The sequence below is a fragment of the Crinia signifera genome, chromosome 11, assembly GCF_055691185.1.
Source record: "Crinia signifera chromosome 11, ASM5569118v1, whole genome shotgun sequence".
Lineage (NCBI taxonomy): Eukaryota > Metazoa > Chordata > Amphibia > Anura > Myobatrachidae > Crinia > Crinia signifera.
In genome coordinates this window covers 69,864,946-69,878,443 of record NC_139227.1, presented here as the reverse complement: position 1 = coordinate 69,878,443, position 13,498 = coordinate 69,864,946, and the positions used below count along the sequence as shown (strand labels likewise).

General features: G+C 40.2%; 1 protein-coding gene and 1 long non-coding RNA gene across 2 annotated transcripts in view; one reads left to right on the top strand and one right to left on the bottom strand.

Annotated features, from left to right (window-relative positions):
• LOC146044967 (uncharacterized) overlaps positions 1 to 13,495 on the top strand; it is a 38,913-nt gene extending 25,418 nt beyond the window's left edge. The window contains exon 4 of the long non-coding RNA XR_014465357.1: positions 13,024 to 13,495. This is a non-coding gene — a long non-coding RNA (uncharacterized LOC146044967). The remainder of the gene's footprint in view (positions 1 to 13,023) is intronic.
• On the bottom strand, positions 5,844 to 6,818 carry LRRN4CL (LRRN4 C-terminal like). Its single transcript, XM_083165089.1, has one exon. The coding sequence runs from the start codon at positions 6,816 to 6,818 to the stop codon at positions 5,916 to 5,918; it is 903 nt and encodes a 300-aa protein (XP_083021215.1). The 3' UTR covers positions 5,844 to 5,915.
• Positions 13,496 to 13,498: the final 3 nt, after the last annotated feature.

Genomic DNA, 13,498 nt, shown 5'->3' with positions numbered 1-13,498 from the left:
AGGTTGAGAAGTGTCTGGGAACACTATGTGCCAGAACCTTATTTTTTATACTTCTCATATGTTCTAAGATCCGCAATTTTAAAACTCTTTTAGTTTTCCCGACATAACTTTTTCCACATTTGCACGTTAGCATGTATATAACGTGTGTAGTCAGGCAAGTCATACGACTCTTAATTTTCCACGATTTAGTATGGTTATAATTCCAAAACATAGATCTTTCCCTGTCGGCATGTTGACATACTTTACATTTGTTGCATGGAAAAAAACCATTTATGGCTTTCAACCAACCTTCATTCTTATCTTCTGTGGCTTTTAACATGCTCGGGGCCAGAGAATTCTTTAAAGAGGCAGCTTTTCTAAATATTAATTGCGGTTTGGGAGGGAGTAGAGGTTTAAGTAGAGGATCCAAGAGTAAAATATCCCAGTGACGAGTGAGGATTTGACGGATCTTATTACTCTCACTATTAAATTGCGTGACAAATGGAACCATATCATTTTGGTTACTAGATTTGTTCTTATATGCTAATAACTCAGTTCTGTCGCGTTTGAGAGCTCTCTCTTTACATTTATTAACTAGTTCACAGGGATATTGTTTCTCTAAAAATCTATTGCTATAGATGTCTGCTTGTTTGTTGAAAAGGTCAACACTGGCACAATTTCTGCGGACCCTTACAAATTGGGAGTAAGGTATATTATTCACCCATTTTTTGTGGTGACAGCTATTGTAGTGCACATAGCTATTACTATCAACCTGTTTAATAAAGGTGCTGGTTTCTATCGATTTATTTTCATTTGTCCAATTAGAAGTATCAATTAATAGATCTAAAAACTCTATTTTGTTTTTGTCAGTCTTTGAAGTAAAACGTAAATTGTACTCATTAACATTAATACTCTGAACAAACTGGTTAAAGAGTGATTCCTCGCCATCCCAGATAATAATAATATCATCGATATATCGGTGATAATCGATAATATTGCTCCTATATTGATGGGTAATTTCTGGGTTACATTCCTCCCACTGCCCAAGATATAAGTTTGCAAGACTGGGCGCATAGGGCGTACCCATAGCTACCCCACATAATTGGGCAAAAAACTCACCCTGAAAAACAAAGAAATTATTAGTCATGACAATTTTTATACTTTCAATTATAAAGTCCCTGAAGTTCTCATCAATGGTGTGATCTTTATCTAGATAATACCTGATAGCACGTAATCCCCCATCATGGGGTATTGAGGTATAAAGAGCCTCAACATCGATGGTACACCACCTATAAGAGTCTTTCCATTCAGTATTTTTGAGTTTCATGAGGATCTGTGTGGAGTCTTTAGTGTAAGAATCCAATTTACACACATATTTCTGGATTTGTAAATCGACAAATTCAGATAAACAAGAAGTAGCAGAATTTATCCCGGCGACTATCGGTCGTCCAGGTGGTTTGATTAATCGCTTATGAATTTTGGGCATATAGTAAAAAATTGCCACTGGTGGATTTTCATTCACTATATATTTCATTTCTTTTACAGTAATGCATCCTTTTTTGATGCCATCGTTCATAAGTGTTTTAATCTTATCAATGACTAGGGGGGTGGGATCAGCCGTCAACCTACAGTAAGTCTTATCGTCATTAAGGAGGCGATAAGCCTCCTCTAGATAATCACTGCGGTTAAGGACAACGATCCCACCCCCCTTGTCAGCAGTCTTTATAACAATTTCATGATTAGTTTCAAGGTGTTTAATTGCTGCTCTTTCGTTTCTATTCAAGTTATCTTTATATGCTTGTTTAGTGTTATCTTCACATAATTTGTCGAAATCATTTTTTATAAGATTGAAAAAAGTTTCAACATTACTCCCACGTGACTCTATAGGGTAAAAATTAGACTTGGGTTTTAAAGTAGACCCATTACTAACAGGTGTATCATCTATACAGTCATAAACTTCATCAATTTTATTCTTAGCAAAATGGCGTTTAAGAGTTAGAGTACGGACAAATTTATTCGCATCTATATATAGATCAAATGGATTAGGACCTTTTTGTGGTGCAAAGGATAAACCTTTACTTAATAAATCATTCTCATCTTTTGTGAGGACATGGTCAGATAAATTAAATATCCCAGCACTCTTAATTATTGGTTGTATTTACTTTGTTTTTGCCCTCTTTCCCCCTCTTTTTCCACGTCTATAACTTCTTGCTTTCTCTTTTGCCGTGTGTTGGGGCTGTTCTCTGCTCCAGATTCGCCTCTCCTGTAATTTCTCCATTGAGGGCGATTCTGAAAAACCTCATGTCTAGGTCTATCAGGTGTATTAAGTGCTTGAAAACGATTAGAAGTAGGGATGTCAAAATGGGCTCTTTCTATATCATTATTATGATCAGAATAACGTGGAGCATTATTTCTTTTATATGGAACTTTCTGCCAGCCATTATCATAGTTGTTACGTTGATAATGTCTGTTGTTCCTAGGTTGGTATCCTTGTTTATAAGTCACATTATTTTGTGGCCACTTATGTACATTCCCATCTTTATAATCATTTAAATCACGTTTAAATTTTTTGACCTTTGTTTCAACCACATCATCCTCAATCTTTTTAAACCTTAAATCACTATTTCTCACAAGTTCTTTAAATTCTTTTAGATCCTTAGCAGGACTCAGTTTGATTTCAAGGGCATCAATTTCGGTCCCAATCAAGGCAATTTCACTTTTCCTCTCTTTAATAATGAGTCTCATCAGCTGCATAGAGCATTCATCAAGAACATTGAACCAACTACTGATAAATTCTTTATTATCATTCCCAAAGGTAGAGTTCTTAGTAAAACGCAAACCCCTAGGAATTCTTTTAGCCTGGATATAATTTTCAAGAGTAGTGATCTCCCAATTAATCCTCATTTCCTTAATATTAAGTTTTTCCATTTGTGCACACATTTCATCAAGGTCATTAGTGCAATTACTAACCGGTGTATCAATAGTTTTAAAACTAGTTTCAAAAACATTTTTAAAACGTTTATGGCAATCCTCTAAACGTCTGAAGCATCTCTCCATCGTAAAATCAACAATATTACCTGTCACAACTGACAGTACAGGATTATAATGAAATACTTATCAGTATCAAATATTTCAAACAATTCTCACATGTAAGAGACATGCAGCAGATCGGCAAAAAGACAAAGAAAATATACATACAGGGTCAATCTGCGCAAAGTCAGCTACTATGAACTTAGCAGAGATATATAGTTCAGGTAGGGAACCAAGGAATGGGCCCAAGCACAGCACTGCAGGACTTCTTTAAAAGGTGAATTTTATTTCTCTACGTTTCGGGGTATCTCACCCCTTCGTCAGGAGAACAGGCATACACTATGTATATATATATATATATATATATATATATATATATATATATATATATATATATATATAGTCTCGTAGGAAGGAACAGACAGCGGCACTCCAAGGGTTTTCAACAGCGTGTATTAAAGCAAACCGGTTGGTTTGCTTTAATACACGCTGTTGAAAACCCTTGGAGTGCCGCTGTCTGTTCCTTCCTATGAGACTACCTGTTTGTTCCAGAAGGCACCCAGGTACTGAATCCCAGTATCTTCTTAGAAATCGACCCATGAGCAAAATAATAACAAGTCCTAGTGAGCAATATTAGAGGAATATTTGAATTCCTTCACATGAAGTCTGCAGTACTATATGTAACATTATTATTTATGATAAATGATTACAGAAACTCGTTTTAGTGGTGCAAATTAAAAAAGCACCCTATTTCATTTGTAAGTTACTCTGGCACGTGGTATACTCACATTGTCACCTATTGGAAATGCTTATCTACCAAATAGTTAAATAATTCTGTCACACTCTATAGCTACACTGTCACCTATCTGTAATGTCTATAACAGATGCATAATTTGATCGGACGACATTCTACCCTGTCCCTTTGAATGTGATAGTAATTACCTGGTATTATCTCTGTGATAGATAAAATTGAGCAGTTATCTGCCAGACAATCTTCATTTGCAACATAGAGATACAATGTTCATCTTCTGATTTTCATATCATCAAGTAACATAATGACCATTGAAGAGTGATACACAGTGTTATTTAAGGCAGTGATGTTTTTTCACATTCATTAGACAGCACTTGCAATCACTGATTATGCTGTTTTGAATGGTGAGAAACAGTATCTATTTCCTAAAAAGTGAGATACCAGACAGTGTCAGTAGAGATTCTAGAAGGTATTAGAAACCTGCCTTCTTTTCTTTTATTGTGACAACCTCAATATTTCGCAAAGTTTTGCTTCCAGGATATCTGTAGATATCCATCATATCATTTGTGCTATTTCTCTGTTACAGAAGCAATTAGTGTGCACATTGAATTCTTGTACACACTATACAACTTATTTACACAATATGCTTACTGGATAGATTGCGAGGCATCAGTGTTACATACCTTTATTATATGTTCAATGTTTTCTGTATGTTATGTTAGTATCTACGTGTGTCCATTTTATTCTTATAAAATTGTCTAAATAAATTAAAAGCTAAGTTTTAAAACTTTTTTTCAAAAGCAGTGCCCCCAGCAAAAGAGAGTACTTTTCTTTCTTCCCACTTGCTGCAATAAAGGGCAGCTAGTTAATGCTTCATTTTTTCCCCCTCACTATTTTTTTTTTATTTCCTTCAAAACATGAATGATATATCCAATGTGTGCGTAAACTGTAAGCCTCCAACAAGATAAACTTAATAGAAGGATTATTTATAATTTCATAAGCGTATTAGTGTATATTCTTATGTAGACAGTTTATTGAAATATATATAGAAACATTGGTTAACATTGGTTAACATCGGTTTTAGAGTACCAATGTTTAGGTCTAAATGATGTTTTCTAACCAATGTTGAAAAACATCATTCAACTGATGTTTTCTTTCGATGTTCCATCCCTAAATGCTCTGTAGCAAATTTGATACACCATGTAATGGTATACATATACCTTATGTATATGGGCATATGTATATGGGTATGTAGCAAATTTGCCACAGTATGCAACGAAGGGTTAATCTGTACATTGCAAATTTTTTCGAAGAGTATAATGTAGGGGTATTCCATACCTCCCTACCCTCCCGGAATGGCCGGGAAGCTCCTGAAAATCAGGTCCCCCTCCCGGCCCCTCGGAAAAGCCGGGAAGCCTCCTGCATCTCCTCCGCTCTTTAAATACCGTGATTCGTGGCTTTTCGTGGAGGGGAGGCGGGTCTAAAATGATATGAATCGGAGCCTGATGACGCCGAGGTCAATCCCTGCCCCCTTATAATGGAGAAGCCCGGAGAGAAGACAGAAAAAGTCGGTAATTATGGGGTATTCAACATGTGATCCCCTTCATTTGCTGTGGAACTACACATCCCAGCATGCCCTGACATGGCTTTGCAATTAGGGCATGATAAAACTGTGGCATGGCATGCTAGCATGTGTAGTTCCACAGCAGCTGTATCGCTGCATGCTGAATTCCCCTGGCATAAAGGAATGGCACAAAGAAGCACAGAAACCTAGGCCTCTTTCAGAGGCAATTCACAATAATTCAATTATAAAATCAATAGGACTCTAGTAATAGAACCAGTGACGTGGCGACATTTTGCTTTGGATTATGCATGGTATTATGTCCTATTGGGAATAATAATTTGTTTTGTCAGCCTGTAGCTCAAAAGGAAAAATAAATCAGTAAATGTAAAATTAAGAACGGTACAGCATTAACGAAACAATGCGCTTCTCAAAATGTCATATAAAAATAAAATTTATTAGAATAAATATTAGCAATTACAGAATTGAATTTAGTTTCTACATTCTACATTAGTTCTTCCACCTGACTGTAAACCCATTCTACACTCCAGTATGTGCCCCATGCACTGACCCCACCACGCCGATTCTGCCCTCTCACAGCTGGTTAGCGCTCTCTGCCTTATAGAACTGGTTTGGTATTCCCATCTCTGCCTCTTCAGCTACCCTCATTTTGCTGCTCCTCTCCCTTTTCCAAAGCCAGCAGCCTAGAACAACCAACAGACCTGCCAGTGCTGCCAGCCCCAGCCCCACGCCTAGATAAATATATGAGTCCTTGGAGAGAGTGGCGCGGAGATTCCTGCAGGGTCCTGTCATACTGCCCTCTGGTCCATTATCTTCCTCATCAACCGCTGCAGGGCTTTCGCCAGCCTCATTAAATGCCACCACACACACTGTGTAATGAGTATCAGGTAGATTTTCAAAGGTGTAGGAGCGATATGAGGCATTAAGGACTGGACCCTTTTCCATTGGACCTTGTGGCCCCCCATAGAACACCCTATAACCATGCACAGTGGACAGAGGGGAACACCAGTTCACAGACAACTTTCCATCACCAAGGAGAGCTTGCCTAAGACGAGGAGGGTCCGGTTTGGTTTTTGGTCCATTTATTCCTGGGCAAAGGCATCTGCCACCTGCCCGCTTTTGAATCTCCTCACATGTGGGTGACAGATGCTCACAGCGGTCATATGGGCAGGGGCTTATGGGAGCAGGTGGAGATTCAATGACTTTTATCTCTTCGTCATCACTATCATCATAGTAATAATCATCTGGTCCACTAGTAACATACAGAAGCCGCTCTCGGGTGCTATGGCGACTTTGCGTGACCTTGGTGTACTGGGTGGCAGAGTATTGGTCCTTTTCCAGAAATGGGACAATAGTGGTGGAATAGTTGAAGGTGCTGCCATCTTGTTGCTCTGTGGAGTTTCCACTGGCAAGAACTAGAGAATCTGTGGTAAAAAGACAAAAGGACAGAGATAGCGACAGGATAGAAGGAACCATCTGGATAAGGAAATAGGTAGGAAATCAATAGAGGCGAGTACACAGAGGAAGAGGATATAAGATGTGCAGATAGAACAGCAAGAGGTGGTAGCAGCAAGAGAAGCATGATCAGTATATTCATTCCATTGCTTTTAATACTAGTAATGTAGTTTGAAATATATATATATATATATATATACATATATATATACACAGCATATATAATTGACCTTCCACACTGAGTATAATACGTAATCAACTGGTACAATACTAACATGGTGCAAACCTTATGTTTCCCAGTTTAATGCATATATCTCTAATCCCTACTAATTGTCACATAGCTTCATGTACATAAGCCGTATTTTCTACAGCAGAGCTCCAGCAGCCCAGCGATGATCCATGGCTAGCCCAGACCTGTAGGTATACTGACATCCGTCACAGTGGCTTTATGCTTGTGTTCTTGGCATCACATACACTATTATTTCACTTATTTACACTGTTAGTGTTGACTTTAGAACATTGTTCATGGGCTAGAACAGTGGTTCTTAACCTCGGTCCTCAGGACCCCCAACAGTGCAAGTTTTCCATGTCACCCGGCAGGTGCACAGGTGCACTCATTATTCACTGACAGTTTAAAAGATGGGGCTAATTATTTCACCTGTGATTTTGGGTGGAGACCTGGAAAACGTGCATTGTTGGGGGGTCCTGTGGACCGAGGTTGAGAACCACTGGTCTAGAAGGTGCTTTCGCTGAATGTCAGCATTAGCTTACAGGTAAAGCACCAGTTCTCTTCTCTCCTACCCTAGCTTCTTTCCTACTGTAGCGCCTCTCATCTGCCAGTGGTACAGTACATCAGTGTGAATCTCACCATGGGGGCCTGGAATTCCAATCATTTATCTACCAGCCGTTTCATGCAGCAACAAGTCTGAATGTGCCCAAAACTCAGGATTTTTTTTCCATGTTGTATTATTCCCTTAGTTTACGTATATATATAATTAACAGAAATTATAATAGCTCATGGAATATCTTGTTTTCATTTGACAGTGTTTGTAATAGACCGGAACGGTGTAATCATTTATATTATAATTAAATAAATTATAATAACTGTGATAAAATTGTCTAAAATAAATCATAGTAAATGTACATAAAATTAAATATTAAACTAAAGCAATGTACTTGCAGACATCAGTTGTTACTCTGACTGCATACAATCGGCAGCTTGCAGCACCTGTGGCTGCTCCATCAGCTGTACACTAAAGCCTGCTCTCTTGCCCAGAGTATGCAACACCACCAATGTAATGGAAGCATATTTTACTCAGTAATCTCCATTGTTATTCATCAAGAAGGTGATTCTAATGCCAGGCTCTTACTTACCTTTCAGTACAAGATAACCTTTAGGGACTCTTTTTCATTGACTTGTTTTCCACATATACCTGGTCTGAGCTGCCCTGTAGGTTGTCTCAGGGAAACACTGTAAAGCTCTTTATATTAGTCCAGGTTGTGATGTCATTCCTGAATGGGATCCTGAATCACAGGCTAAGTATGTGGGAGTGGGGAATGACTGGTAGAAGGATGGGATGCAACAAGCCAGTGAGAGGAAATGGAAATATATAGAAGAAAGTAGCTTAGCTTCCCCATGTGTGTTTAGTAATGTGATCTTACAGAACAAGGTGTGTTCTTTGCAATTCCTTCCCTTAGGGTACTTATAAATCTTATTATACAGTACTTACACTGAGCTGCTTCACCTGTATTCACAGCCTCCAGCCGGCCTATGTGTGCAGTTATCTCCCAGCACACTGACAAAACCCAATTGGATCAGAAACCCAGCATAGTCCAATGTGGGTGCTATATGACCCAGTGATTGTGTTGTTCAGCATTTTGTGGCCGCTGTTGTGTTAGGAATTTATTCCTCAGACATATCCATGCCCCAGAGATCATAGCAACAATTTTTTTCTAAATAATTAGGGTGCTATAACAATTAATTAAAATAATAATAGCAAGGGTATTGTTATAGCCCTAAGTGAGGGTCGTGCCTGTGATGTTTATATATTATCTGGCTTCAGTGATGAATGTGTTGCGTGCGCTATTTGCCAATAGAGGCGATAGGAAGACCCTACAGGATAGTACCGAGATTCACAGTGGAAAATAAGCGCTACTAGCATTGGAACACCACTGGAAATGAGACAGTATGCATTCATCATAAAGAAATATGACGTCAAAGTCCAGATAACAAGGGTGCTCTTTCGTGGTCCCCTTGATGTCCAGGAGAAGCCCGGTATGATGAAAGCAGTCGGTGAGAGACAAACTGACAAGTCCCAGCAGTGGAGCGAAGCTGACCCCTGTAGGGAAGGGCCAGTGCAGGTTGTCCTCTCCTGTGCAGAGCCGGCCCTAGCCTAAATGACGCCCTAGGCAAGATTTTGGCTGGTGCCCCCCTAGCACTGCCACTAGTTCCGCCTCTGACCCTGCTCCCCTTTCCCAGCATCATCAACCCTCATCATAGCAGTCATCATTTTGGTGCTCCTACCCACAATATTTTAAATAGAAACAGCGCACCCATTCGGTGCGCAGCCCAAACAGGGGTGTGTTCTTGCTGGGAAGGGGCATGGCCACACAATAGTACCCCCAATTCAAATTATGCCACACAGTAGTGCAACTTTATTCACATTATATCATGCGATGGTGTCTCTTATTCACGTTACATCACACAGTAGTACCACTTTACCTTATGTACATTACTCCTCATATTATTCACATTATACCATTAGAAAAAAATCCTGAGAAAATATTGTATTTTAAGCACCTCCATGGCCACACTGCAACCCAGCACAATGCAGTGTGTGCTGGGCAGAGGAGAAGAGCTGCAGCTGCTGCTGTCACTTAAGGGGACGGGGCCCGGGGCCCCCACTGGGCCCTTCCATCAGTCTTTGGCCTGGGTAAATTGTACCCCCTACCCCTTTCTCTCGGCACCCCTGATAATACCACACAGTAATGCCCCTTACACATGACACACATTATCAATGTCCTTATAACCATAATGCCCCTTACACATTATGCCAACCTTTATTTATGCCCTTCATACACATAATGACACACATAATGCCCCTTACACATATGTCACACATTATTAATGCCCTTATACACATGACACACATTATGCCCCTTACACATATGTCACACATTATTAATGCCCTTATACACGACACACATAATGCCCCTTAAACATAAGCCGAACACTATTGCACAACCAACCCACCCGCAGACAGGACTAGCACAGCCGCTAACAGCCTGACTCACACACACAAAATAGGCATGCTGCATATCATTTTAATCAGCAGAAGCTGCTGATGCCCTTAGGCATTCCAAATGCCCTAGGCAATTGCCTAGTTGGCCTATGCCTAAGGCCGGCTCTGCTCCTGTGCCCTCCAAGATCAGCCAGATCTGGCAAGGCTCCCGTGGGGCACAAGTGTTTCAAACAATCCCCCTAATCCACCAGGGTGTTGTACCCCTTCAAGGCTCCATTGCCTCCTGCTGTTCCGCTCAATAGTCTATATGTGGTTTCAGCTCCCTTCTCTAATAATGGAATCCTTCAGGGTTCAGGAGATAGTTATCTAGGGGGTTTTTCTATCTAGTTCATTCTTTCTGACAAATTCCTTCTTAGATGGGCAAAACCATGTGCACTGCGGGTGGGGCAGATGTAACTTGTGCAGAGAGAATTAGATTTGGGTGGGGTTTTACTTCAAAGTGAGATCTATATTGCAGTGTAAAATAACGTAGAAAGTATTTTCCCTGCACAGAAACAAAATAACTCACCCAAATCTAATTCTCTCTACACGTTATATCTGCCCCACCCGCAGTGCACATGGTTTTGCCCATCTAAGAAGGAATTTGTCAGAAAGAATGAACTAGAATAACCCCCCTAGAGAGATAGGAAGGGGCGCTTCATGGTACATAAAACAGGTCATGGGACTGCGCTGCAGCATTCAGGGAGACCATGATCAGGAAAGCCACTGGGTAGGATGTGCAGGAGGCGAGTGCAAGGACACGTTTTGTGAGTGGTGCAAGTTTATTTATTTATTAACAGTTTCTTATATAGCGCACACATATTCCGCAGTGCTTTACAGAAAATACACATCAGTCCCTGCCCCAGTGGAGCTTACAATCTATATTCCCTACCACATTTGCACACACACACAGACAATATAGGGTTAATTTCATTGGGAGAGTATAACCTACCAGTATATCTTTGAATTGTAGTAGGAAACCAGAGTACCCGGAGGAAACTCACACAAGTATGGGGAGAATATACAAACTCCACACAGGGCCATGGTGGGGATCAAACCCATGACCTCAGTGCTGTGAGGCAGTAATGCTAACCATTACACCATCCGTACTGCCCTGCAAGTGACAGCTTTCCTCCATTGGGACCGTGTGTGAACCCCAGAGGGACTGTCAAGCGTCACCACAAATGCGGTTTGACACTGGATGTTGTTTTATGCTGTTTTTATACAGTAGACTGCCATTTGTAAGTACAATAGTAATTAAAACCTTTAATCAGTCAGAAGGTGTTGCACTATCATTGTTTTATGGCAGTGATGGCTAACCTTGACACTCCAGCTGTTGTTGAACTACACATCCCAGCATGCCCTGGTACAGTTTTAGCATGGTCAAATAGTAAACTGGTAGCAGGGCATGCTGGGATGTGTAGTTCAACCACAACTGGAGTGTCAAGGTTAGCCATCACTGCTCTATGGTCTCAGTGTGATTCCCTGTTTTGGGAAAAGAGACTACTATTTTTCAGGTTCTCCCTGCAACAGAGTTCTGCTTATACTGCTTGAGAAAGAAATCTATTTATCAGGCTCTTAGGATTTGACTATTTTTCTACACTTGAGGTGTGGTTTATATTGTACGAAAACTAAAAGGGAAAGCACCATACAATTTGCACTTGTCCTATATCTATGTCAAAGAAATAATTCTTAAGTGTGGCACTCGCCTCACCTCACCTCAAGTCGTGGAAGTATTATATGAATGTTTCGGTAATTGTATCCTGAAGACGGTAAATAAACTATTAAAATGTTGATATAATTCTTACGTGAGTGCCACACTTGAAAATATTTAACTTTATATATAGAGATATTTAAATAGCCCCTTTCCCAAACCCAGAGGCTGTATCTAGGGTGATGCCACATTACAGAGCAGAGCTACTTTGCAGAACGGAACCAGTCACAGCCACAATGTAATTTTATTGGGCACCTACAAAGTTGTTACTAGTGGTACCAGAGCCATCTCTCATGGACTGTACTAGTGGAGTGGGGAGTCAGTGGAGCCACTCAAACAGTTGAAATATGCAATCCATTGGTCGGCATCCTCACAGCACTTATTAAACATTTGGCTGGGCGGTGGTGCAACTCAGCCGTGAGCACTTTTCTTACTGTCAGCTGCATCTACAGTATCTGCAGCCAACCTCTACTGAAGTGGTCTTCAAAGTCGGTCCTCAGGACCCCATACAGGTCACATTTTCCAGGTCTCCCAGAAGGTGAACAGATGTGCTCATTACTCACTGACACATTTTAAAAGAGCCACAGGTGGTGCTAATAAGTCACTTGCGAGTCTGTGAGGAGACCTGCAAAACCTGCACTGTATGGGGTCCTGAGGACAGAGTTTGAGAGCCTGTGCTGCACCGTGTCCTAACCCTTTCTTCTGGCCGCTGGGCCTTTGTGTATTCAAATTGGTATGTTAAGCCAAGGCTGAGGGGTCGGGGGGCACTGATGACATTTAAGGAGGGGCTAGACATAAGTAATCTCACACATTGAGAGACTGGCAACAGGGTGAGTGCTGTCACTAGGACTCTCTGTAAAGGTTGTGTGACTAAATATTCGGATAAGGGACCAAAGCCATTTTAAAGTATACTTTTAAGCATTTTGTTGCATCTACAATCAAGTTAGATTTCTATTAAATATGGAATAAGCAATGCTGGATTTCAAGCCTTTTTGCCAATTTCAAGTTATTTCATTACAAATCATGTGTTTTTTTTTTATGGAATGGTACCAAACAACTTGTCCTTGTCTGCATATTTATACATATTGTGCTGAGGGAACTTTGAACTGAAAATAAATTAAAGATTTGTGATCACCAGGTGTGGAAAGTCACAAACATATGGCATTGTCATTAAGCAACTTCAGAATTCACTTCACTTTTTTTCTAACAAGCTTTTTTTTTTTCATTTAAGGAAAGTCCATCAGTGTGTTCACATCTTTAAAACACCACCAATGAGCTTCACCAGGAATAAGTGTCCAACATGAAGGGCACTGTATAGATGGCATACCCAGAAGTCTGTGCTCTAAAATCAAGTCTCTAACCAGCTGAAATTAGCCTGAGGCTTCCCATCAAAAAAACCAACCACAAATCATTTTGATGTGGTCTTTAAGGAGAAAGGAACTACAACAGATATCGAGTGCCACTTGCCTCATGTATACTGTGGTCAGTTCAAGCAGGAGACATTTCTAATGAAGCGCACATAGCTCTATTAAAAAACACAAGCCACTAGACCTTTATTACAAACAGTTTATTGACGTTCACCTGTATAGCAGTCTCCAGCTATTTACTGAAGTGAGTTCACAGTTTTATGTTAATTTAGCTACATTGCACATACTGGTTAAGAACCAAGGTTATATTTGAACAGTGCGTTTTGTTTTGGAATGTGT